The sequence below is a fragment of the Canis aureus genome, chromosome 1 (assembly GCF_053574225.1).
Source record: "Canis aureus isolate CA01 chromosome 1, VMU_Caureus_v.1.0, whole genome shotgun sequence".
NCBI classification, from domain to species: domain Eukaryota; kingdom Metazoa; phylum Chordata; class Mammalia; order Carnivora; family Canidae; genus Canis; species Canis aureus.
In genome coordinates this window covers 112,689,147-112,715,204 of record NC_135611.1, presented here as the reverse complement: position 1 = coordinate 112,715,204, position 26,058 = coordinate 112,689,147, and the positions used below count along the sequence as shown (strand labels likewise).

General features: G+C 62.1%; 1 protein-coding gene across 10 annotated transcripts in view; it reads left to right on the top strand.

Moving 5' to 3' along the window:
• The window catches only part of CIC (capicua transcriptional repressor), a 26,552-nt gene extending 494 nt beyond the window's left edge, over positions 1-26,058 (top strand). Inside the window, exons 1-22 of one of the 10 annotated variants that reach the window (XM_077850059.1) lie at positions 289-439; positions 2,827-5,336; positions 5,538-5,649; positions 17,147-17,296; positions 17,379-17,613; positions 17,694-17,823; positions 17,918-18,100; positions 18,184-18,349; positions 19,153-19,355; positions 19,436-19,661; positions 20,095-20,198; positions 20,445-21,681; positions 21,763-21,950; positions 22,338-22,459; positions 22,568-22,734; positions 22,842-23,132; positions 23,229-23,554; positions 23,816-24,072; positions 24,172-24,326; positions 24,406-24,537; positions 24,837-24,968; positions 25,067-26,058. In XM_077850059.1, coding sequence (XP_077706185.1) covers positions 2,838-5,336; positions 5,538-5,649; positions 17,147-17,296; positions 17,379-17,613; positions 17,694-17,823; positions 17,918-18,100; positions 18,184-18,349; positions 19,153-19,355; positions 19,436-19,661; positions 20,095-20,198; positions 20,445-21,681; positions 21,763-21,950; positions 22,338-22,459; positions 22,568-22,734; positions 22,842-23,132; positions 23,229-23,554; positions 23,816-24,072; positions 24,172-24,326; positions 24,406-24,537; positions 24,837-24,968; positions 25,067-25,434 — 7,383 coding nt within the window. In that variant the 5' untranslated portion in view covers positions 289-439; positions 2,827-2,837 and the 3' untranslated portion in view covers positions 25,435-26,058. Of the gene's footprint in view, positions 1-288; positions 440-2,826; positions 5,650-14,992; positions 15,154-17,146; positions 17,297-17,378; positions 17,614-17,693; positions 17,824-17,917; positions 18,101-18,183; positions 18,350-19,152; positions 19,356-19,435; positions 19,662-20,094; positions 20,199-20,444; positions 21,682-21,762; positions 21,951-22,337; positions 22,460-22,567; positions 22,735-22,841; positions 23,133-23,228; positions 23,555-23,815; positions 24,073-24,171; positions 24,327-24,405; positions 24,538-24,836; positions 24,969-25,066 lie in introns of those variants that run through there. The other 9 variants (XM_077850052.1, XM_077850035.1, XM_077850043.1 and 6 more) reach the window with 9 other exon arrangements.

Sequence of the window (26,058 nt, the reverse complement as noted above, 5' to 3'; positions counted from 1 at the left end):
GTCATTCTGCACTAGGACGGCCTGCAATTGGTCAAGGCTGATGCCCATCACTTGTTGTGGGGCAGGGCCCTAGGCAGATCAGGCGGTCGTAGGCTCAGGTTGGTGTCGGTCCCAGAGGGAGGCCGGTCTTGGACTTTGGCCCCTCCCCCTTGCGCTGCCGGGTGGGCGGGATTGGTCGTGGCGAATGTCGCTCGTCGTGGAGAGGCGGAGCCGACCAGGCTGCGAACATCTATTGGTCTAGGACGGCGCCGGTCAGCGGGGTTGTGGCCGGTGATTGGCTGGCTGCTCCAGCTGTTGCAGGTCCATTCACCATTTTGTGTGTTGGAGTAAAAAAAAAAAGGGAGAATCGAGAGGGAGAGCCGGAGGGGGGGCGGGGAGGGACCGGACCGGACCGAGCCGGGGCCACGGCCCCCCGCCCCGAAACCCCGCCGAGCCCGAGGTGAGGGGCGGGGCCAGGGCTGACACGGGCAGGGGGGATTTGGGGTGCTGGGGGCCGAGAGGGGACAGGTGGCAGGGACGGGGAGGGGGTACAGGGGGAAAAAAGGTGGGTTGGATGGTGGGAAGGGGGGATAGAGTGGATGAAGTGGTGGGGAGGAAGAGAGACAGAAAAGGGGTGACGGAGAGGGGATGGTGGGCAGAGAATGGGTAACAGGAATGGAGGGGTGACAGGACTAGATCAGGGTGACAGGGAGAGGGAGGGGACAGAGTTGGAGGGGTGACAAGGAGAGGTGATGGAGAGAAAAGGTGACAGGTCCGGAGATGGCTGACAGGAGAGTGACTGGGAGGAAGAGGTGGCAGAGATAGATGAGGGTGACAAGGATGGGGTGATTGAGGAGGGGGCCTAGGGCCTGTGAGGAGAGAGGTAGAGGTGGTGACAGGATGGGAGAGAGAGTGGCAGAGAAGCTGGTGCCAGCAGGGCTGATGGGACCAGAGGGCATGAGACCCTGAAGAACCAGGGCCTGGGCCGGCCTGGGCTTCCAGGAGTTACTGCTTAGATTCTGAAGGAGGTGAGGGCCCACAGGGCCTTGGGTGGGAGTTCTCCAAAGTGGGGTGAACAGGGAGAGAGTAGGCCCCAGGGGAAAGAAAAAGGCTTGGCTTTTGGGGTGAAGAGGCAGGATCAGGTGGCAGGGTCCAGGGGTGCCAGGCGGTATGGTTGTAGGCCCTGGGTGGGGTATGCAAAGGTTTGTGTTTGGGCAGGACTGGGGCCGGATCTCAGTCCCCAGGATGGTGGCCCAGCGGGTCAGTGGGGAGAAGGTGGTGGCAGCTTCCCAACTCCTGGGCACTTGGATGCCTGCCCCAGTGTGAGAAGCCCCGGACCCTACAGGCTCTGCCTGTGGGGACCCCAGGATTGGTCCAGAGAAGGAGCAGCCTGAGATTGCAGGGTCCACTGGAGGAGCAGGCCCCAAGTAGGAGAACACGAGATCAGGGGTTCCTGGGGGAGGTTGCACACTGAGTTGGGGGTGTCTCAGATTGCGTTTGGGTTATGGTCCCAGGCACCCCCACCCTCCCAGAGGCCCCCTTTTGGCCTCTCAGGTTCTCTTAGTCACTTTAGAGTAAAGTTTTTTCCCTTTTCTTTTCTCAGGGCAGCTTGAAAGGGGGCGGGCAGTAATGACTGTTCAGGAAGTGGGTGAGGTTGGCCTGCTGGGCTTGCCCTGCTTTCTTTGACCTTCTCCCACTTACCCCCACCTGGAGCCGGAGGGCATATTTGGGGGCCCCAGGGGGCCTGGCCAGCTCAGCCACCCTGCCAGAGGCAGCCCAGTCAGGGCGGGGATGTGTGCAGGCCAGAAGGGGGGCTGGGCTTGCTGGTATCACGCTGGGTGCTGTGGGGGAGGGGCAGGCTCCCATCCAGTGGGACAGCGAAACCCTGGGGTGTAGCTCTGTGTCCCACTGTGTGATGACGTGTGTGTGCCTCTGTGTGTGTTTTTGTGCGCGTGCGTGTGCTCATGCACGGCCCCGTGGCAGTACTGGGTATAAGCTCTTGCCCCAGACGTGCCCCTGCCTGCTCCCTGCCAGGATCTGGGGAGATGGCTATACCTCGCAGGCCTGGGGTGCAGAGAAGAGTGGGCAGCCGTCCCTTAGGACTTCCAGCTGCCCACTCCTTCCCACAATGTCTGGCCATGCCAGGTGGCCCAGAGGGGTTGGGGGTGGGGGTGGAGAGAGGCTCACATCACAGCCCAGTCACCTCCTTTTCTGTGACTGTGTTCCTGTGCATGTGTGTGTATGAGTGTGTGTGCTCTCTGGACAGTGACAGTGCAAGGAAGCGTGCCCTCTGGATCATGTGACAGGCGGCACACTGAAATGGTTAGGAGCACAGACTCTGGAGCAGCCAGATTGCCTGGGTTCAGACCCTAGCTCTGCCATTTCCTAGCTGGATGAATTTGAGCAAGTTGCTTGATGTCTCTGTACCTCAGTTTCCTCAACTAGGGCTGTTGGTCGCACCTGCCTCTCAGGGCTGTTGTCAGGATCAAATGGGTTAATAAAATCAAGTTCGGCCCAGGGCTTGGCACAAAGTCAGTGCTCCATAGGCATGAACGGTTACTGCATTTTGTGTCCCCCTGGGCAGTTGCACACACTTGCTGTGGCCTCTCTAGAGGGAGCAGATATATGTAAGTGTCCCCGAGGAGCCAGACTGTATAACTCAGGGTACACGGTGCCAGTCTGTGTCTGGGGCCCCTGGCCCACATGAGTGGAGGACAGCCAGGAAAGAGGCTTTGGGCATCATGGAGTTGAGGCAGTGGCCTCAGCAAGTGAGAAGTCTTGGGGCACACTGGCTCTGGGGGGCCCTTGAGTTGCTCCCGATGATCCCTGTCTGCCTCCCACCTGCAGGTGGACAAAAGATGAAGCCAATGAAGAAGGCATGTGTCGGCCTCCCGGGTTCTGGCAGTGGCGGCAAGTCCCCACCAGCCACCCGGGCCAAGGCCCTGAGACGGCGAGGGGCTGGGGAGGGCGACAAGCCAGAGGAGGAAGACGACGAGGCACAGCAGCAGCAGCAGCAGCCACCTCCGGGGCCAGAAGAGGCTGAGGAGGGTGAAGAGGAGGAGTCCGAGCGGGGCCCTGGGGCGGAAGGGCTGCCCCCCGAGCTGCACCCTGATGACCCGGCGGCCCCAGGCCCAGCCGAGGACCCCAAGGTAGAGGGGGAGGCAAGCCGCTGGGAGCCCTCCCTCAGCCGTAAGACGGCCACATTCAAGTCTCGAGCGCCCAAGAAGAAATATGTGGAGGAGCACGGAGCTGGCAGTGGGAGCAGTGGGGCGGCCGGGGCCCCCGAAGAAAGAGCACGGACCCCGGAGGAGGCTGGCACCCTGGGTGTACCTCCACGGCCACCCACCTCCACCCGTTCCTCTTCCACTGACACAGCCAGCGAGCACTCGGCTGACCTGGAAGATGAGCCAGCCGAAGCTTGCGGGCCAGGCCCCTGGCCCCCAAGTGGCGCCAGTGGTGGATATGACCTGCGACAGCTGAGGTCCCAACGGGTGCTGGCTCGGCGCGGAGATGGCCTCTTCCTACCGGCCGTGGTGCGCCAGGTGCGCAGAAGCCAGGACCTGGGGGTACAGTTCTCCGGGGACCGGGCCCTGACTTTCTACGAGGGGGCACCCGGCGGCGGCGGCGGTGTAGATGTGGTTTTGGATGCCACGCCGCCGCCGGGTGCCCTGGTGGTGGGCACCGCTGTCTGTACCTGTGTGGAGCCTGGTGTGGCTGCCTACCGTGAGGGTGTGGTGGTGGAGGTGGCCACCAAGCCGGCTGCCTACAAGGTCCGCCTCAGCCCTGGCCCCAACACCCAGCCAGGCCCCCCAGCCGCCCTGCCACAGCCCCCACAGCTGCCGCACCGTGAGCCCGAGGAGGCCGTGTGGGTGGCCCGCTCCAGCTTGCGCCTGCTGCGGCCCCCCTGGGAACCCGAGGTTCCACCGAGGAAGCCCCCTGCGGGCCCTGAGGAGGAGCAGGCTGAGCCAGCGGGTACCCTACCCCCCTGCCCTGCTGCTCTGGACCCCAAGCAGCCTGAGGATGCCGAGGTGTCTAAGATCAGCTTCGGTGGCAACCTGGGGACTTGCGAGGAGGGCGAGGAGAAGCACCCGCCGGCCCTGGGCACCCCGGCCCTGCTCCCACTGCCCCCGCCCCAGCTCCTGTCACCGCCACCGAAGTCCCCGGCTTTCGCAGGCCCAGGCCGCCCTGGCGAGCAGCCCTCACCCTGCCAAGAGGGGAGCCAGGGCGGCAGCCGGAGCAGCAGCGTGGCCTCTCTGGAGAAGGGGGCTGCGCCCGCCGCCCGGGCCCGCACCCCGCTGACAGCCGCCCAGCAGAAGTATAAGAAGGGTGACGTGGTCTGCACACCCAACGGAATCCGCAAGAAGTTCAATGGCAAGCAGTGGCGACGGCTGTGCTCCCGAGACGGCTGCATGAAGGAGTCGCAGCGGCGGGGCTACTGCTCACGCCACCTGTCCATGCGAACCAAGGAGATGGAGGGCCTGGCAGACAGTGGCCCTGGTGGCGCCGGGCGGCCGGCGGGCGTGGCGGCGCGCGAGGGCAGCACCGAGTTTGACTGGGGCGACGAAACATCGCGTGACAGTGAGGCCAGCAGTGTGGCGGCCCGTGGGGACTCACGCCCACGCCTGGTGGCTCCCGCTGACCTGTCACGCTTTGAGTTCGATGAGTGTGAGGCGGCCGTGATGTTGGTGTCGTTGGGCAGCTCTCGCTCGGGCACGCCCTCCTTCTCCCCCGTGTCTACGCAGTCGCCCTTCTCACCTGCCCCATCGCCCTCCCCGTCGCCGCTCTTTGGCTTCCGCCCTGCCAATTTCAGCCCCATCAATGCCTCACCAGTCATCCAACGCACTGCTGTTCGCAGCCGCCACCTGAGCGCCAGCACCCCAAAGGGAGGCGTGCTGACGCCACCAGACCTGGGCCCCCACCCACCGCCACCCGCCCCCAGAGAGCGCCATTCTTCTGGCATCCTACCTACCTTCCAGACCAACCTGACCTTCACCGTGCCCATCAGCCCTGGGCGGAGGAAGACAGAGCTGCTGCCCCACCCAGGGGCTCTGGGGGCCCCGGGCACAGGGGGCGGAGGAGCCACCCCGGACTTCCCCAAGAGCGACAGCCTAGACTCTGGCGTGGACTCGGTGTCCCACACGCCGACGCCCTCCACGCCGGCTGGCTTCCGGGCGGTGTCACCTGCTGTGCCCTTCTCTCGCTCCCGCCAGCCCTCGCCGTTGCTGCTGTTGCCCCCACCTGCTGGCCTGACCTCGGACCCTGGGCCCTCTGTGCGCAGGGTTCCTGCTGTGCAGCGGGACTCGCCGGTTATTGTTCGCAACCCCGATGTGCCGCTGCCCTCCAAATTCCCTGGGGAGGTGAGCACTGCCAGCGAGGCGCGGGCAGCGGGACCTGGGCGGGGCTGCAGAGAGACCCCAGTGCCCCCCGGGGTGGCCAGTGGGAAGCCTGGCCTGCCCCCACCTCTGCCAGCCCCCGTGCCCATCACCGTGCCTCCAGCCGCGCCGACTGCCGTGGCCCAGCCGATGCCTACCTTTGGCCTGGCTTCTTCACCCTTCCAGCCGGTGGCCTTCCACCCCTCACCTGCTGCCCTATTGCCCGTCCTGGTGCCCAGCAGCTACACCAGCCATCCTGCCCCTAAAAAGGAAGTCATCATGGGCCGACCTGGGACAGGTAAGAGATGTGGGTGGATGGGTCGGGTGAGGGCTCGTTTTAGACGGGGCCACTTGCAAACTGGCTCCCGAGAGAGGTGAGCTCCCCACCTTGGGAGGGGCTCAGGGGGAGATTAGCGTAGATGTTTCAGCAGGAAGTCACATTGTCAGGCAAGGGACTGGACTTGGAAGGCTCAGTGCCGTGCTTTCAGAGGGCTCCTGTTGGAAATGCACTCTCAAGGGCTCTACCAGTTAGCAAACTTTTCCTGAGCTTTGGGAGCCAGGCCCCCACAATTCTGATGGAGTAACAGAGTTGACAATCGTGATGACAGCTGCCATGTCTGGAGGACTGGCGGGGGCATCACCGTGATAATAGGCATTGCGTGTGAGTTATCTCACCGAACCCTCAGACACACCCCTACGGTACCAGGGTCTGTTTTCAGCCCTTTGGAAATATTCACTCATTTCGTCTTCACAAACCTAACAAGCGGGTGCTAGGATTATGCTCATTTAGAGGAAACGGAGGCCAGGTTAGTAACTTGCCCTGGATCCCATGGTTAGTAAATCCTGGAGCCAGCCTTCAAAGCCAGGCTGGCTGGCTCGTCCCCCTGGGCCATAGTGCTGGGTTACAGATGGGAAGATGGAGGCTCCAGCAGGGCCTTCTGCCTCGGGGTGGCAGGATCAGGACTGGAGCCCTCACCTCACGCCTGTGCCGGGTAAATATCACAGGTGCGGTCGGTGCCATGTAGGGGAACTGGGGGTGTGCTGGGCAGGCCTCCAGGTGTGAAATCCAGTCTGGCTGCCCTCAGGAAAGGGCGTGTAAGCCAAGAGTTGAAGGATGAGTTGTAACCAGCAACCGCGGGGTGGAAGAGCCTCCTAGGAGGCTGGCAGGAAAGCTTCTAGGCCAGAAGGAGCACAGCTGAGGAAAGCTGGTATGGCCAGAGGGCTGAGGTCAGAGGCGGGGAGAGCCAGAGGCCAGGCCAGGCCTTGTCAGAGCAACTGTCAGGGAGGGTGACCAGTCACCAACCCTTCCTTAACATCTCATTTATTAATCCACTTTTGACTGAGTATCCCGGCCCTATGCCTCTGGGCCTGGCCATGTGCTAGTTGGTCTGAGGACACAGCTCTGTCCCCAGACAGTGAGCATCCAGAGTGATCTGAGCTGGGATGGGGGAAGCCAGGAGGCTGTGGGAAGTCAGGGAGGGCTTCTTGGAGAAGAGGCCAGGGTCTCTAGAGTGAGATATGCAGGGTGTGCAGATGTGAGCCTGGCAAGGCCGGCAGGAAGACCATTAGGCAGAGGGAAGGGTTTGGGGAAAGGCATTGAGGCCAAAGTAAGTATTTGAAAGGAGTGGAACCTGCAAAGTCAAAGGCTCTAGACGATGAGGGTGAGTGTGGGGATATGGGGCTATATTAATGAGTGAGAGTCAGACCATCGAGGGCCCTCAGGAGACTTGGGAACTTTACCTTGGAGGGCACCGGGGAGCCATGGAAGGTTTAGAACTGATCCAACCATGGTTGTACTGTGGAGGGCTATTTCCGGAGCCTGAGACCAGAGGCAAGGAGACCAGGGAGGAAGGAGGCCATGGTGGGGACCTGGGTGGAAGCAGGGACTAGGGCTAGAGGCTGATGCAGGAAGGAACCCAGGCCCTGACCTCACGGAGCTCCAGGTCTAGACCCAGGACACAGGGACACGGGGCTGTGCTTGTCCCTCAGACTCATAGACTGAGGTTGTGAGTTGTTTTTTGCTCTGCCTCCAGCAGTTCTAACATTTGTTAGGGTAGTTGATACAAGTGAAATTCCACAGAAATGGGCACAGCAGGGATTTCTGTCCTTAGCCAGATAAAGAAAATGAAGCAGAAGGACTCTTAACCATCTCCCCCTGCCACATGCCTACAGCCCCCCACATTGTTTTCAGAGCATTGTGTCACGTGACCCTGACTGCTGGCACTTGGGGAGGGATGGCACTGATGCAGGTGACCCGAGGCCTACCAGGGCAGCCCCAACAGGGGTACCTGCCACCATTTTCCAGATGAGGAAAAGTGACGGAGGAGTCCTGATTGAGATCGTCCCGCCAGGGAGGGTCAGGACCGGGCCTTGAATCAGGTCTCCCAATCTCCAGATCTGCCAGAAGCTACAGCCGTCAGAATTTCTTGAGCACCACCAATGCGTGCGTGTGGTACACAGCTCTGTAAGTGCCGCCTGAGCATTTACTCACCAAATCCTCACAACACTCCAGGAGGCCAGCGCCATTAGTATTTCAAGTGTTCAGAGGAGGAAACCACACCCCAAGAGGTTAAGTGACTTGCCCAAAGCCACCCACTTAGGAAGAGGGAGAGCCAGGATTTGAACCCAGGCTGTCTAGCTCCAGAGCCCAGGCTTTTAAGTACTCTCAACAATAATGGTAACGATAATAGTAACCAGTCTTTTATTAAGCATTTACCGTGTGCTCAGCCCCAGGTGTGGGGCCATCTCGTCGGATCCACCTGATGCTATGCAGTAGGGATTACCAGCCCGGTTTGGGGGGTGGGAGGGTGGGGACTGAGGTTCAGAGAAGGGAGGCTGCAGGCTGTCTAGTCGTCAGAACTTGTCCAGTGCCTGTCCTGGCGGTTCTGAGCAGCGCCTCCCTAACAACACCCATGCTGAGGTATCCAGGCTGCCCTCAGGTTCTCAGCCAGCAGGTCCTTTTGTTCTTGTCCCAGAGGCCTCTCCAAGCCCTTGGGAGGCAGGCACCTTGGGGCGTTCTCCGTCTTGAGGCCCAGATAGGGAAGACCATGCCCAGTGGCATAGTGAGGCCGTGGTCCGGTCCCTTTCTGACCGCTCATGCCAAGGCCTGACCCTCACTCAGGGCAGCAGGTGTGAGGGGGCGGCTTGCCTGCTCCTGCCCCCCGCCAGGCATTTGCTTCCGCTGGGGGACGTGCCGGGGCAGGCGGCCGGCATTCTCCACATTCTGTGCATGGCCGGGCCAGCCAGCTGCCATTGCCACCTCCCTCTGACTCTTCCCGCCTGCTCCCCAGGAGAGGAAGCCGCCCCAGGGCCTGCAGCCCCAGCCCAGGAGGCCAGATGTCTCAGCCCCATTCCTGGCACAGCCTCCTTTCTAGCTCCCAGCTTCCGCCTGGCTTCCCCGTACTGACAGGCAGTGCCCCCCTCTCCTGGGCCTCTGCCTGCCTGCCTTTGAGCCACTGTGTGTCTATCTGTTGCTCCCTTGGGTCCCTACATCTGTCTGTCTAGGTCTCTATTTCTGGGTCTGTCTGAGTCTCTCTCTCTGGACTTCTGGCTCTCTCTCTGTCTGGCTCCCTATATCTTTCTTGGTTTGTTCCTCCCTAGACATCAGTCCTTGTCTAGGCTTTCATCCCACTTTTTTTCTGTTTTGGTCCCCTATCCTGGGATCCTGTGTCCCTGGGCCTCCCCTGGCCCTCCTCCCCCTCCTTCAACAGACTTGCTGTCCCTGTCCTAGCCCCTCACATCCACTCTCTGCACGTCCAGGTGCTCCATCCCTTTGAGTCAGTGGACAATTGCTAAGCACTAGGGTCCCTTACTCCCTTCTTGGGGAGTGTTGGGAGGTTGTACAGGCCTGAGAGTCCCTTCCTGTTCCTTGACAAATTAACTGCCCACCACTGTCCCTGAAACATGCTGAGAGGTGCCAGGAGCCATCTCCATCCAAGCACCTGTTCCCAAGTCAGGCAGGAAGGCGGGGGCTGCCTGGGCCAAGCTAGCAGATCCGGCTGTAGGGGAACAACAGGAAAGCAGCTCCCGTGCCCACCCACCTGCTAGGGGGCATGACCTGGATCACCCCTACCACCTCCTCAGTGCCTTGCAGGAGACACATTTAGTGCCAGCTCCATTTAACAGAATCCCACATGTAGTCTGCCCCAGTGAGTAAGACTTCAGAGACCAGGCTGTACCCACCAACTGTGCTTGGCCAGATGGGGAAAATAAGGCCCAAAGAGGGGCCTAGGTTCTCCGGACTCCCCAAATCCAGATTCTGCCCACCAGAATTTTCATTTTGTCTCCAACAGTGAGCCCCTTCTCTCCCACCAGAAGTCCCTAGTCATCTGTACCAAGCTCAGGCTGAGCAGCCCTGGGGGAAATGGGTGGGGAATGCAGACATGGATGCAGGCACCAGCGAGGATGAGCGGAAGGAGGTAGTCTGGGCAAGCCAGAGGGCAGAGACAACTCTGTGGCTCGGTGCAGGGTGATGAGGGAGGTACAGGTATGCCTCACAGTGGAAGTGACATTTGAGCTGAAGCGTGAGGAACGAGTTGATTTCAGGACAGTGAAAGAAAGGGGTGTTCCTGGCCGAGGTAGCAGTAGGATCAAAGGCCAGGAGGGGTGAAAGTGCATGACCTCTCTTGCTCGTTGAAGCTGGAGCTGACACTAGAGCCCAGGATTGGCAGAAGGGTGCCAAGGAGTCCAGGTCTCGCCAGGCCAGCTTGTATGCTGGTCGCTGAAGAGCCAAAAGTTTAGAGCAGGAGAGGGAATAGGTTAGGCTTGGGTGTCAGAGACCCCTGGAAACTGTCCTGGAGAGGAAGGAGGCCTCGGCTGGGAAGAAGAGGATGACTTGCCCAGGAGAGAAGAGAAGGGGCGTTTTTTGAGGTAGTCTTAGAGACTTCGTGGAAGAGACCCCAGCGCCGGGAGCTGCGAGGGGTCAGGCTGCCTCCTGGCGGCGGCGGGCGGCGGGCCGCAAGCGGCGGGGGGAACGGCGCGCGCATGCGCCGGGCGGGGTGGGGGGGCGGCCCGGAGCCCCCGGCGCCCGGGCATTAATGGCTCCATTAGTGGCCGGGAGGGAGGCGCATTAGCGGCGGCGACGGCGTCTGGCTCCCATTACCACCGGCGGCAGCGGCTGCACCGCAGGCGGCTGGACCCTAGCCCGCCGCGCCGCCTCCTCCGCCCGCACCCCGTCCCCTGTTCCCGCTCCCCACGGAGGCCTGGGCCAGGGAACCCCCCGTCTCCCTATTTCCGCAGAAAAGCTGATTGTGAGGCCAGGCAGACCTGGGTTCAAATCCCGAGCGTGCCACCTCCTGTCTTGCAAGGCCCTATCCCCCTCTGAACCTTTTTCTTGCGAAGCAGCCGGGGAAACAGGGTGCACCGGGGGCATTGCAGGTCCGGACCGACACCCTGAGAGGACCGCGCCCAGCCCCCGTCCGCACGGAGGGGCGCGGGTTCCCGCGCCCTAGGGGTAGGCCCGGAGCGGCGGGCCTCTGTCTTTCCCATTGGCCGCCTACGCGCCTGCCGACGCTGATTGGCCGAGAACACCTCCCCCCAACAAAGCTGCTGCGCCTTTAACCCTTAAGCGGCCGCGCCCTCGGGCTGGGTGGGGGGGCCCCCCCGCAGACAGCCCGGGTGCCAGCTGGCCCGTGCCCCGCCGCGGCCCGCGTGGGTGTCAGGCCGGCCGGGCGCCCGCCCGCCCTCCCAGCACAAAGCGGCTTTGTGGGGCCCGCCGGGGGCTGGCTGGGGGCCAGGCGGCGAGTGGAAAATCTCGTGAGCTCGGGGAGGGGAGGAGAACGCAGGGCGGCGCCCCCTCCTCCGCCCGGGCTGGGGCGCCTCCCTCAGTCCGCGCCGACCAGCCCTCTGAAATCCCGGTGCCTGTACAGTCCCCCACCCGCCGCCCCTTTCCACCCCCGAACCCACATGCCCCCCTCCGTCCTATCCCGTCCGTCTCCCAATCCCTGGGGACCCTCCCCCACACCTCGCCTGCCTCTTTCCCTCCTAGTCCCCCTGCCTACCCCAGCCCCACTCACACTGACTCACCCCGGCGCTATTTTTAGGCCCCCATCCTTCCCGAGCCGCACCAGCCCAATCCTGGGCTCGTTCCCCAGGCAACCCTGGCCGTCGCCGACGCCGCCCGGGGTGGGTGGGTGGGTGGGTGTGTATGTGGAGAGCGGGTGAGGGGAGCTGGGGACACCGGGGTGGTGAGCCGAGGCGGGGACCCAGGCCTGTAGAGCAGGGTGGGGAGCCGCGGGCCACAGGGGTGCGGTGCCTCATGGGCTCAATAAATGGGCCCGTGAGTTCAGAGTGTGTGTGCCTGTTCCTCAGTCTGTCAGCATCCCTGGCTGTACGCCCCAGGCCTCTGGACAGGCCTCAGCCTGTGCCACCCTGGGTGGCAGTTGGTGTCTCCGTCTGGGCTCCCTGTCCCCGGGCTGGGGGTGGGGTAGTGCTGCGGGGGCTGTTTGGCGCCAAACCTTTTGTGGAATTGGTGATGGGGTGGTGCAGAGGGTTGGGTTGCACCATAGTTATGCCGAGGACCTGCACTGAGTGAAGGATGGCGTTGCACCCTCTCTCAGATGAGGGGCTGGGGCCCTGGTTTGGGAAACCCCCTCAGCCTTTTCCAATTAGGGAGGCCCCAGTTAGGGTTGAGAATGGCTGGAGAGATGGAGCTGTCTGGGGTTAGGACCTGCTCCCTCTTCACTTCCAATCACCCCCACCCAGGGTTCCTCCACTCTGAACAATGGAAGCTAAGTATAGGGCTGGCCCAGTGCCCAGGGCAGGGGGGCCCTTCCCGCCCGGATTCCGGCCCCTCCCTGCCAGGCTGGGCCCCCACTTGGCTGTACCCTACCCTGTAAGGGGCCTCTTCCCATCCCTCCTATGTGGGCACTGTGTCTTCTACCAGATGTGCAACCCTCCCAGATGTGTGGGGCCCTCTTTTCCCTGCTGTGCCAGGCCTAGCTCTTTCTCTCACCCTGCAGAAGTAGGGGAGCTGGGGGCAATGTTTCTCTGAGCTCGGTCCTCGCCTGCACTGCAGTAGGGAAGGGGTTAACTTGCCAGTAGGTGACTCACCGGTGGGGAGAGGAGGGGGCAGCGGTGGGGAGATAGCGGGCCACATTGATTTCAGCCTTGATTTCTGCCTCACATTGCAGTCCCTGGGGCAGTGAGGTAATGGAGGGTCTGAGTCTGGGGCTGCGTAGGGAGGAGGGGGCAGTCACCTAATAGTCCCTCCAGTGGCCCCCTCCAGGCTCACAGCCAAGTGTCTGGTCCTGCAGTCTCTGGAGGTCAGAGGGCTATGGACCTTCCCTTCCCCTCTGGGCTCAGATTACCAGTTTTTGCCCCCTTTCCATGCCTTCAGCTCTGTCAGTGGATGGAATAGGCTGGGAATGGGATTTGTTTGTGCCTGTTGCTGACTCCACCTGTGTAGGAGCCCACTCTTTATCCATCTGAGCTTGTGCAACCTTTACCTGCCCAGGTGTGACCCCAGGGCCATGCCGCTACTGAATGTGACCCCAGGGCCCATCTCGGGTATCCCAGGCCTCTGCCTTTCTCCCTAATGGGCCCCAGACCTTTGCAAGTGTCTGTGTGTGTGCTCTCTGACCTTTCTGCAGTTCTCTGTATCATTGTTTGACCATAGTCCGGGACTTCTGGGAGTGTCTGCCTGGGTCCACCCCAAGGTTAAATTTTCAGTAGTGGAAAGAGCAGCTGAGTTGGAACACTGGGCTGTTAGGTTCTGGAGACATGATCTTGCACAATTTACTGCTTCTCTGAGCCTCATTTTCTCATCTGAACAATGGGTGTAATAAAGTATACCTCCCTAGTGGCTGTGAGGATTCAATGAGCAGTATAATACATACAAACTCTTAGCATGCCGCCCCCTCCCCCATGTTAGTTTCCTTTCTTTCTCCTGGGCCTTTTCTGGAAGGGGTTGCTCCTAGCCTAGAGTGGTAGACCCAGCCCACAATGGTGCTCTGTGCCCCCCCCACCCCCCTTACACTGTGAGGTAGAGGGTCCCAGGTGGCTGCTAAGTGTCAGGCGGGGTAGCTGAATGATGATGAATGGCCTTGGCACTCTGTATACCTGGGGGGCCAGGATACTGAAGTAGTGCTCACTGGGGTAAGTTTATATAGTGTGCCGGGGTCAGTATGACGGCATCTGTAAGAGTTTGCCTGTGTCCGAGATGAGAGGTGCCAGGAAGGCCACATGAGAGTGTGTGAAGATGGAAGATTGTGTGTGTGGCTGGGTGGGAGGGATGTGGGGGGTGTGTGTGTATGATGGATAAGCAGTGGTTGTGATGAGATGTGTGAGATAATGCTGCCTGTTTGATATGTTGTTTGTATGATGATTCATGTGGGCTGGCAATGAGAATATGCGTTGGTGAAGCATGTATGACAAGGCGTGTATGAAATGGGTGATGTGGAGGAAGGGTGAGAACGTGTGTATGATGATGGGTGGGGAGTGATGGACCAGGAGTGTGGGAGGTAGTACATACATGTGAGCAGGTGTTCAAGGTGTGTGACTTCGTGTTTGACTTGACCGTGGGGTGTGTATGAGATAATGGGTGTGGCAGGAAAAGTCTACGAGAGGGGTGTGTGTGTGTGTGTCTGTATGTATGTGGGGGGGGTCAGAGTCGGCTGGTGTGAGTTGGGGAGGGCTCAGGGTGGCTCGCGTAGCCCTAGCGCGCAATTCGTCTGCCCTGCGGAGCCGTGCGCGCCCAGGCGGGCGTGAGGGAGGCGGGCCAAGCCGCGCGGGAGCGTGTTCCTCGCGTGGACTGGACACACGTAGCACCACACACAACCCCGGGGCCTCCGCAGCGCGGTGCCGCGAACCGCCCCCCTGGCTCGCTGCCTTTACTGCAGTGCGCCCTCCCTGCCACCCTCCTCCCGCGGTCCCGCCCCGGGCCGGCTTGGGGCCAACCGGAGCCCGCCCCGCCCTTCCCGCATTTGCATATGACTGACGTTCCCCCGGGGCGGCCAATGGGGGCGGGCGCGGCGGGGCCTGACCCGCGCGCGGCGGCGGCAGCCAATGGGCTCACGCGCGGGGGGCCGGGCTTGCGCGGAAGGCCGCGGGGGAAGCGGGGAAGGGGCGGGGGGAGGTGCGGCGGGGGGAGGGGAGCGCGTAGTAGTGGCGGGGCGGGGAGGCGGCGGTGGCTCTGCGCGGGGCTCGCTCGGAGCGCACGGACGCACGCACGCTGGTCCGTCTGCCCGCCCGGAGCCGAAGGTCGACCCGGCGCTGAGCCGCGGGCCCGGAGCCCGGAAAGGCGGGGCGGCGGCACCGGCAGTCGGGGCGCGCGGGGCCAGAGCCGTTACCCGCCGGAGCTGCGAGGGAGGGAGGGAGCGAGCCAGCGAGAGGAGAAGGGAGGGGGCCGCCCCCGCGCACGCGCGCCGCGCCCCGCCCCGCCTGCCCCGCCCGCCGGGCACCGCGCGGGAGGAGGGAGAGGGAGGGGGCGGCGCCGATGGCCCCTGTGCCGCGCGCCCCGTGACGGCCCCCGCTCGCGCCGGGGGGCGGGGCGGGGCCGGCGCGCTCTGACCTCCCCCGCCCCCCGGGCGGCGGGAGGCAGGCGGCGCTGTGCGCAGGCGCGCCCGGCGGAGACCCCCGCGTGGGGCGGCCGGAGGGGGGCGGCGGGGGGGGGCATGCGGCGACGGCCTCCAGCTCCCCCCGGGCCCGAGCGGCGACGGCCGAGGAGCCGGCGGCGGGCGGAGTGGCGGCGGCCGCTGAGGAGGCGAGAGCCCCGGCCGGGCCCCCCCGCGCCGGACCATGTACTCAGCCCACAGGCCCCTGGTGCCCGCGTCCGGCGGGGCCTCCCGTGGCCTCGGCATGTTCGGTCAGTAGCGCCTGGGCCCTGGGACTGCAGGGGTCAAGGTGTCGGGGTGCTGAGTGCGGCGTAATGGTGATAGGGGTATAGTACGAGAGTGATAGAGGCGGAGTACAGGGGTGACGGAAAGTTAGAGAGCTCGGCTGGGCCAAGCGGTTAGTGACGGCAGGTGGGAGTGTAGCGGAAGTGATGGGAATGAGGAGAGGGGCGTAGCTGGGGACAGCTGTGGTGTTTGGGTGATGGGGTGGCGTGGTCCGTTGTCATTCGAGGTGAGGGGTGCAGAGTAACTGGCTGGGGAGCGTGCATTAGAATAGGGGCAGCGTGAGACCTGCTGGCCTTAGGTGGAAGAGAGGGGGAAGGGATTGTGATCTAGTAGTGGGGCTAAGAACAGGGCTTGAGAAGTGAGTGAGGCTCTGCTTGCTTAGAACAGAGTGATGGGCTGGAGTGTTTGTGGTGTGCTTTGCAGAGACAGAGGGAGGGACCCAAGAACCTGGACGGTAGTGCACTGAGGAGGACTAGAGGAGGGGCAGGACCAAAGGACTCTTCACCCATTGTCTGCTGGTCCCCTTCTTCCCCACCCAGCAGATGAGGAGACCTGATGAGAAAGATCTTGGTGAAGAGAGGGACAGGTTCAGGTCCTTGGGGTTGGAGGGCTGAGTAGGCTTTTGTGGTCCCCAGTGCCCCCAGGGATCGGGGACAGGGTCCTCACAGGGTCTTGAGACCCCCCCCCCCCTCCGGTGCTGGCTTCCTTCTCTCCCTTTGGTTGATTTGATGGCTACTTTTTCTTTTGTCAGCCCCTTGAAGACTCAGGTTTCGAGGCCAGTGTCACTTATAGAGCTCTCTTAGTCCAGGCTTTTGAAGGCATAGAGGGGTCACCCCAGGTCAGATTGATCTGGATCAGGGGGAGGCCTGGAATGATGGAGACCAAGGCTAGGGCGTTTCCCTTCTCTCTTCATCATCTTCCCTCGCAGGGGCCTCCTCTGCTGGTTCCACTTCCCCCAGGGAGCCAGCAGTGAGAGGGCAGCCCACTCCTAGCCTAAGCCTGCCCCGGGAGCCCCACCAGGGATGGGTCCCAGACCAGGGCTTAACCCTGCTACCACCCAGCTCCTGGGACAGAAGGTTGGACCCCTGGGACTACCGCCCTGGGAGGGAAGTGCCTTCCTGTGCATGTGTTCAAGAAAACACCTGGCACTTTTGTATTCCTTGGGCGCAGACTTGTTACAGTTTTCTTGTCTGTCGTATTGTCTGTGCTTTTTCTTCCAAGGAGTTTACTGCACCCTCCTCTCTTTTTGGGCAAGGGGGCTGGATGCTGCACTCAGGTTAAGCTCAGGGTTGAGAGGGAAAGGGGCTGGGAGACCTCTTAATGGGCAGTAGATTCTCCTAGTGGGTGGGGGAGATGCTGGAGCCACCTGTGCCCAACCCAGGAAAGGCGGGTCTAGCTCCTTGGGGTTTGTGGTATGGCGAGGGAGGCAAGGAGAAAGACTTAAGGCCCCACCCCTTATGGGTAACAGAGAAGAGAGGGGCAAACCAAGCCATGGTCTCCTCAAGGGAGAGAAAGGGAGTGCAAGGCAAAGATGTAGGATCATGTGAGATAGCAACACGGGTGCTGGGAACGTGGCATGACTGGGGAGGGTTCCTAGCCCTGATGAGGTCTTGGGGCCCTGGGAGTATGAGATGGCAGTCGAACATGGCCTGGTTTGTGACAGGAGCCAGTCATTCCTCTGGCCTGGTCCCTGGTGGCAGGGCTGGTGGAGGTGGGGGAGGGAATGGGGCGTGAGGCCTATTTCCCTTCCCAGCTTCTGTTTTCTTTTTTATAAACCTCGAAATCTTTCAGGGAGGAGTTTTTCCTGAGTGATGTCGTGTGCATGAGCCTCTGAGGCTCTGGGATAGTGGAAGGGGATGTAAAAGAAGAGTAGAGCCACCTCATCCAGGGTGGAAAAGAGCTTGAGTTGGGGGTCAAGGGCAAGGTCTTCTGCACAGCTTAGCTGGCTTCTTCCCACAGTGTGGACGAATGTGGAACCTCGCTCTGTTGCTGTGTTCCCCTGGCACTCCTTAGTCCCCTTTCTGGCCCCCAGCCAGCCCGACCCCTCTGTGCAGCCAAGTGAGGCCCAGCAACCTGCCAGCCACCCAGTGGCCTCCAACCAGAGCAAAGGTGAGGAGCGGGGGGCCACAGAAGGTGTGGGGATAGGGTCCAGATGGTCCAAGAGCCCTCTGACCTGCCTCTCTGCCCCCAGAACCTGCTGAGTCGGCAGCTGTTGCTCATGAGCAGCCCCCAGGTGGGACAGGGAATGCTGATCCTGGGCGGCCCCCTGGAGCCACATGCCCTGAGAGTCCAGGGCCTGGACCCCCCCACACTTTGGGGGTGGTGGAACCTGGAAAGGGTCCCCCTCCCGCCACTGAGGAGGATGCCCCTGGCCCTCCAGGAGAGCCCCGGCTGGACAGTGAGACAGAGAGTGACCACGATGATGCGTGAGTGCTACGAGGCTTGGGCCTGGGGGGTGGGGTGGCCCTAGATATGGCCCTCACTGTCCCTGCCACTCCTGCCACAGCTTCCTCTCCATCATGTCTCCTGAGATCCAGTTGCCCCTGCCACCCGGGAAACGCCGGACCCAGTCTCTCAGTGCCCTGCCAAAGGAACGAGACTCCTCTTCAGAGAAGGATGGACGCAGCCCCAACAAGGTGCCTCATCTCTACCTGTCCCTAGCTTGCTCTACGGCTGCCGGAGCCTGTCTCCTGGTTTTAACCATCCCACTTGGGCCTGTGTCTGCTGCAGCGGGAGAAGGACCATATCCGGCGGCCCATGAATGCCTTCATGATCTTCAGCAAGCGGCACCGAGCCCTGGTCCACCAGCGTCACCCCAACCAGGACAACCGGACCGTCAGCAAGATCCTGGGCGAGTGGTGGTACGCCCTGGGGCCCAAGGAAAAGCAGAAGTACCATGACCTGGCCTTCCAGGTAATGCCTCTTCCTCTTGGCTCTTCCCCAGCTTCCTCTGGTGGGACGAGGGAATGAAGGGTCCCTCCTCTCTCCCTGGCCAGGTGAAGGAGGCCCACTTTAAAGCTCACCCAGACTGGAAGTGGTGCAACAAGGACAGGAAGAAATCCAGCTCAGAGGCCAAGCCCACGAGCCTGGGGCTGGCAGGAGGGCACAAGGAGACTAGGGAGCGGAGCATGTCAGAGACGGGAACTGCCGCCGCCCCTGGAGGTTGGTCAGCGCCTCTGTTTTCTCTCCCTGCTGCACCAACCTCCCTGAGAAGTGCCAGCTACCTCTCCCTCATTGCCTTCGCCCTCACCCCAGAAGCCTTTCTCTGTCCGATCATTTTATTTGGTGACCCTTACCCCTAAAGGAACTGGCCCTTGTCTCGTATGAAGGAGCCAGGGAGGCCCAGACAGACAAAGTTTCCAAGCAGTGATCTCATTATCGGTTGTCGTTTACTGAGCGTTTACTACATGCCAGGTAACAAAAGGAGAATAATCTCTACTTCTGGAAGCTGTAACCCGCTTTCCAGATAAGAAAACCGAGACTTACAGAGGCGGAATCACTTGTGGGAAGTTCTGGGAGACCAGTGAATGGTAGAGCCGGCGTGTAAACCCCAGCTTGGCTGGTTCCCAGAACCACAGTTGGAAGCCCCTCGTGGCTGCTGCTAGTGGCATAGTGTCTAGCGTGTGCAGTGCCGTCCTGAGGCACTTTTGGGGAGTGCTCCTATGGTGGGGCCTGCAACTCTGAGGGTGGGGTCACTTTCTCTCTGAGACGTGGGGATGGTTAGGTAGCTGGCCAGCACCCCACCCCCTGTTTTCAGCTTTTCGTACTCAAAGAAGGCCCGCCTCCCAGGGAGCAATTTGTTAGGAAATGCTGGGCTGGTGACTGGTATATTTTCTGCCAGGTGCCCTAGGGTTTTTAAACTTCTCTTGTCCAGTATTTAGAGCTGTTTGTGGATGTCTTGGCCAGTCTGGGTGCCGGCACAAGGTGTCTTGACGCTGTGACGCTTCTCTCCTACCGCTCTGCAGTGTCCTCGGAGCTCCTGTCTGTTGCAGCCCAGACACTCTTGAGTTCGGATACCAAGGCTCCGGGGAGCGGCTCCTGTGGGGCAGAGCGTCTGCATACAGTGGGCGGACCTGGCTCAGCCCGGCCTCGGGCCTTCTCCCACAGCGGGGTCCACAGCCTGGATGGTGGCGAAGTAGATAGCCAGGCACTACAGGAGCTGACTCAGGTCTGGGGGGTAGGGGACATGGGCAAGGAGGGCTGCCCTGAGGTGATGGCCCCCACCGAACTCTGGTACATGCCCTGCAGATGGTGTCTGGCCCTGCGTCCTATTCCGGTCCAAAGCCTTCCACCCAATATGGGGCTCCAGGCCCCTTCTCAGCCTCCGGTGAGGGAGGTGCCCTGGCGGCCAGTGGGCGACCCCCGCTGCTGCCCACCCGGGCCTCCCGTTCCCAGCGTGCAGCCAGTGAGGACATGACCAGTGACGAGGAACGCATGGTCATCTGTGAGGAGGAGGGAGACGATGATGTCATTGGTAAGTTGCGAGGCCCAGAATCCTGCTCAGAGAGCAGTAGGCTAGGGTTTGGGGGGTGGGCAAAGATCTGATCTAGGCCTCAGGCTCTTCCTCTTTCTTCTCTTGCATGTCTGTTTATGATTGCAGGCATATTCAGTCCAGGCCAAACTGAGTAGACCCAGCCCTGCCCTTGGGAAGCTCCCGGCCAGGCAGGAAACCAGGAGGACAGGGGCATGGATGGCCAGGCCATCGGGCACAGTGTTAGGTGGTGTTATCTGCATGCTCTTAGGCCCCCCGTCGGGCAGGGGGGTAAATCCTAGACTGAGGAACAGTGTTCTTGGACGCCAGTTCCTTCTGGCTTAGCGGGGAGCTGAGGCCTGAGCCTGGGCTCCGTGCTGTTCCTCCTGGGCAGTCCGGCCCCCAGCCCTTTTGCCAATAATTTTCCGTCCCTCAGCTGACGACGGCTTTGGCACCACTGACATTGACCTCAAGTGCAAGGAGCGGGTGACTGACAGTGAGAGCGGAGACAGCTCTGGGGAGGACCCAGAGGGCAGCAAGGTGAGGGCTGGGGAATTGGTGCTCTCTGGTAACAGTCCGAGGCAGGGGAGATAACCTGCTCTTGGGTGCGTCACCACAGAGGGAGATTGAGGCCCAGAAAGGGCAAGCTACTCATCCCGTGGCAAAATGGTCACACCTTGGATGAATTGAGGCCTTCAGCTGGCCTCCCTCCTGGGCAGGACAGGGTTGGGCAAGTTGGGGGTATCCAGGCTCCCTGATGTGGTTGTGTCTCCTTCTTCCACCTAGGGCTTCGGCCGGAAGGTGTTCTCGCCTGTGATTCGTTCCTCCTTTACCCACTGCCGCCCACCGCTGGACCCTGAGCCCCCAGGGCCCCCGGACCCACCTCCAGCCTTTGGCAAAGGCTACGGGCCCACCCCGTCCTCTTCCTCCTCGTCCTCACCTGCCTCCTCCTCAGCCTCAGCAGCCACCTCCTTCCCATTGGGCTCAGGGACCTTCAAGGCCCAGGAGTCAGGCCAGGGCAGCACAGCAGGCCCACTACGGCCCCCACCCCCTGGGGCTGGGGGCCCAGTGACACCTTCCAAGGCCACCCGGTTCCTTCCAACGGATCCTGCGGCTTTCCGACGCAAGAGACCTGAAAGCGTGGGAAGCCTGGAGCCGCCAGGCCCCTCGGTCATTGCAGCCCCTCCTGGTGGGGGAGGAAGTGTCCTACAGACGCTGGTCCTGCCCTCAAACAAGGAGGACCGGGAAGGCAGCGGAAGCCGCATGCCTTCGGCCCCGGCTCCCTCACTGTCCTATGGGGCCCCAGCAGCCCCCCTGTCCCGCCCAGCTGCTACCATGGTCACCAACGTGGTACGGCCTGTCAGTAGCACTCCTGTGCCCATTGCCTCTAAGCCCTTCCCTACCTCTGGCCGGGCTGAGGCATCTCCAAATGACACAGCAGGTGCCAGGACTGAGCCGGTCGCAGGGTCCCGGGCTCCTGGGAGCTCCCCACTGGGTGTAAGCTTAGTATATTCGGACAAGAAGTCAGCAGCAGCCACCTCGCCAGCCCCGCATCTGGTGGCTGGGCCCCTACTGGGCACCGTGGGGAAGGCCCCTGCCACGGTCACCAACCTGCTGGTGGGCACGCCCGGTTATGGGGCCCCAGCACCCCCTGCTGTTCAGTTCATAGCCCAGGGGGCCCCTGGCAGTGGGGCCACTACAGGCTCAGGAGCAGGTGCAGGGAGTGGCCCCAATGGGCCTGTGCCCCTGGGCATCCTGCAGCCAGGTGCCTTGGGCAAAGCTGGGGGAATCACCCAGGTGCAGTACATCCTGCCCACGCTGCCCCAGCAGCTTCAGGTGGCACCCGCCCCGGCACCAGCCCCTGGGACCAAGACAGCAGCTCCCGGCGGCCCCGCACCCACCACCAGCATCCGGTTCACTCTCCCACCGGGCACCTCCACCAATGGCAAAGTTCTGGCGGCCACCGCACCCACTCCTGGCATCCCCATCCTGCAGTCTGTACCCTCCGCTCCGCCCCCAAAAGGTGAGGCCTGGGCTGAGCCGTGAAGGAGAGGGGTCCCAGAGCCCCTGTGGCTCCCTCCTAATTTCTCCTCTCCTCTTGCAGCCCAGTCCGTTTCTCCTGTGCAGGCCCCGCCCCCGGGTGGCTCAGCCCAGCTGCTACCCGGGAAGGTGCTGGTGCCCCTGGCAGCCCCTAGCATGTCAGTGCGGGGTGGAGGGGCTGGCCAGCCGCTGCCCCTGGTGAGCCCACCTTTTTCAGTACCTGTGCAGAATGGTGCCCAGCCACCCAGCAAGGTAAAGGCATCTGGGCTCCACCTGTTCCTTGTCTGTTCTCTCCTGGGTGTTGGTTTCTGTGCCATGGTTTCTGTGTCTGCCTTTTTTTTTTTTTTTTTTTTTTTGGTCTCGTGCTTTTTTTCAGTTCTGTCTGTCTCTCTGGAATCCTGTTTGTGGGATCGTGTCTTTCTGCTTGCTTCAACGTCTGTGTGCATCTCGGTTCTGTGCTAAGTGCCTGCGACTTGTTCCTTTGTTTTTCACACGCCTTGCTTTTTTGTCTTTGTCCCTTTCTGTCTCAATTCCAAATTTTGTGTTCCCTGTCTTTGCTAAGACCCACCTTCCTTGGTCCTCCCTCGCCCCATTCTGAGTCCCCAGCTCACCCCAGCCTGTGGGTGCCCTTGCCCACAGATCATCCAGCTGACTCCGGTGCCTGTGAGCACACCCAGCGGCCTGGTGCCGCCCCTCAGCCCAGCCACACTCTCTGGACCCACCTCGCAGCCTCAGAAGGTCCTGCTGCCCTCTTCCACCAGGTAATGGCAGCTGAACCTCACCTGGAGGCCAGCCCAGAGAAGGGCTTGGCGGGGTGGTGGGGGGGCCGCAGCTCACCTCACTCCTCCCCCTTCCTCTCCCTGCGGCAGAATCACCTACGTGCAGTCGGCGGGTGGGCACGCGTTGCCCCTGGGCACCAGCCCTACGTCCAGCCAGGCTGGAACAGTCACCTCGTATGGGCCCACGAGCTCGGTAGCCCTAGGCTTCACCTCGCTGGGGCCCAGCGGACCTGCCTTTGTGCAGCCCCTGCTTTCAGGTGAGGGGCAGCCTGGCAGGCAGAGCTGGGGACCCAGGGTGGTGCTGAGGTGGCCCAGGCCCTTAACTGGGGCCCCTGCCTCTCTTTCTCTGTCTCTGTCCCTGCAGGCCAAGCCCCGCTGCTGGCTCCTGGCCAGGTGGGCGTGTCGCCCGTGCCCAGCCCCCAGCTGCCGCCCACCTGCACAGCCCCCGGAGGTCCCGTCATCACAGCGTTTTACCCTGGCAGCCCTGCACCCACCTCCTCAGCACCCCTGGCCCAGCCATCCCAGGCTCCCCCGGGCCTGGTCTACACTGTGGCCACTAGCACCACCCCACCTGCTGCCAACATCCTGCCCAAGGGCCCACCGGCCCCTGCCACTGCCACCCCGGCCCCTACCAGCCCTTTCCCTAATGCCACAGGTGGGTGTTGGGCCAACCCAGGGTGGGGTGAGTTGGGGGACCCAGGAGATGGGCTCCAGACAGGCCTGGCTCAGCAAATGCTCTTCTCCCCACCAGCAGGCTCCATGACCTACAGCTTAGTGGCCCCCAAGGCCCAGCGGCCCACCCCTAAGGCCCCCCAGAAAGTGAAGGCAGCCATCGCCAGCATTCCCGTGGGTTCCTTTGAGGCAGGTGCCCCTGGGCGGTCAGGCCCTGCAGCCCGGCAGCCCTTGGAGCCTGGCCCAGCCCGTGAGCCCCCTACCCCTGAGTCTGAGCTTGAGGGGCAACCTGCAACACCAGCCCCTCCACCGCCCCCAGAGACCTGGGCTCCCACAGCCCGGAGTAGCCCCCCACCGCCCCTGCCTGCTGAGGAGCGGACTAGCAGCAAGGGCCCTGAGACCATGGTGAGTGCACAGTGGGCCTGGAGGCTCTGTCTTAGTCCACTGCCTGCTTTTCTGTTCCATCCCTCTTTCCTGCATGCTTGTCTGATCTGTGTCCTTGTTGGTGGGGCAGGGGGCTTCTGTCTCTTTTGCTTGTTTGTGTGACTGGGTCTTCTCCAAGGCTCTGTATCTGGGGCAGTCAGCATCCATCTATTTGTCGTTCTGGGTTCGGCCCCGGTGAGTCTGAACCCAGTGTTCTCTGTCTCCCTGCCATCCCTACCCCAGGCCAGCAAATTCCCCGGCTCATCTTCAGACTGGCGAGTCCCTGGGCTGGGTCTGGAGAGCCGTGGGGAGCCTCCCACCCCTCCCAGCCCAGCACCAGCTCCGGCCCCAGCCCCTGGCGGTGGCGGCAGCAGCAGTAGCGAGGGCAGCAGTGGGAGGGCAGCCGGGGACACCCCCGAGCGCAAGGAGGCCGCTGGTACCGGCAAGAAGGTGAAGGTGCGGCCCCCGCCCCTGAAGAAGACCTTTGACTCTGTGGACAAGTGAGCATGGGCTGGGGTCCGTGGCAGTGTGTGCGGGGCTGGCAGGAGAGGGGGTAGCTGCAGCCTAGGACAGGAGAGGTGACCCTGCCGGCTCTCCAGCAGGGTCCTGTCGGAGGTGGACTTCGAGGAGCGCTTTGCTGAGCTGCCTGAGTTCCGGCCTGAGGAGGTGCTGCCTTCGCCAACCCTGCAGTCTCTGGCCACCTCGCCCCGGGCCATCCTGGGCTCCTACCGCAAGAAGAGGAAGAACTCCACTGGTAGGCGAGGTGGGGGCTCCCGGGGTAGGTACAGGACAGACTGGGGCTGCCTCCGCTGAGCCTGCTTTTGTTGGACCAGACCTGGACTCAGCCCCTGAGGACCCCACCTCGCCCAAGCGCAAGATGAGGAGACGCTCCAGTTGCAGCTCCGAGCCCAACACCCCTAAGAGTGCCAAGTGTGAGGGGGACATCTTCACCTTTGACCGTACAGGTACTGACCCCGAGGCAGGCAGAGCTATAGGAGACCCAGGGCCTGCAAGAAAGGTGGGGTCTTGGGAATGGGGTTACAGATGAGAAGTGAGACAGGTGTCGCTGAGCAGAAGGATGGCAGGTCAAGAATGGGAGGGTGGGTTCTGGAGCCTGACAGGGTCCAGAGGCGGGTGCCCCCTCTGAACTCTGCTGTGGAATAGAACTCGGTGAGGGCTGCTGGGTGGACACATCAGATGGGGGTCAGGGGCGGAGGGAAGGCTGCTGCGGTCCCCTCGACCCTGCTCCTTTCACCACTCCCAGGTACGGAAGCCGAGGATGTGCTTGGGGAGCTGGAATATGAGAAGGTGCCATACTCTTCACTGCGGCGCACCCTGGACCAGCGCCGGGCCCTGGTCATGCAGCTCTTCCAGGACCATGGCTTCTTCCCATCAGGTGAGTCTAGCTTAGCGCTGTGGGGGACACTTGGAAGAGGACCTGCCTGCTCCTCTCACCCTGGCCTTCCCCCACCACCACTGTCCTTCTGTCCCCAGCCCAGGCCACGGCAGCCTTCCAGGCCCGCTACGCAGACATCTTCCCCTCAAAGGTCTGCCTGCAGTTGAAGATCCGGGAGGTGCGCCAGAAGATCATGCAGGCCGCCACGCCCACGGAGCAGCCCCCTGGAGCTGACGCCCCCCTCCCCGGACCGCCCCCTGCTGGCACTGCTGCTGCCCCTGTCCCCACTCCCAGCCCTGCTGGGGGCCCCGACCCCACCTCACCTGGCTCGGACTCTGGCACAGCTCCGGCTGCCCCGCCACTGCCTCCACCTCCAGAACCGGGTCCCGGACAGCCTGGCTGGGAGGGCCCCCCTCAGCCATCCCCCCCACCCCCCGGCCCCTCCACAGCTGCCACAGGCAGGTGAGGGGTCCGAGAAGATCCCGGGACCTACAGTACCCCCCTCAGGACATGGACAGTATGTAGGTGGCAGGAATGGGGGGGCAGGATGGTTACCTCCTCCCCAATAAAGCCATTTCGTCCTTTCTAATGTGGGGCGGAATGAGGTCTGCTCCTCTGGTCTATCCCCTCCCCCCACAGCTTTCTCCCTGTGATGGGGGGCAGCTGAGGGGAAGCAGGGGCACAGTCTGCCTCCACCGAGCCCCTGTATATAACCTGGAGTGTGTTACCTTCAGACCTTTTCACTTGTACTTTATGCAAAATGGCTCATGTGAGGGCTACAAGCTGGAGGGTAGTGTGGGCCTTGGGCCACAGGGAGGTGCCTGTGGAGTAGGGGGAGTTCATGCACCCCTTTTTTCCCCAGAGGGGCTGGACTCAGGTTAGTTTGGGGTGGGGGCTCCTGCACTTTGCCACAGGCATGGGGAGGGTTCTCTCCCCACCCCCTCTGCCCTCCCAACTTGGGTTGTACTTTCTAAGAAGGTGATTCCCCCTACCCTTGTCCCCGTCCCCAGAACAAAACATGTTGATCATGTGCAATATTTCTTACTGTGCCGAGAAGCCGAAATGACCGAAATTAAAGCTGTTTAACACA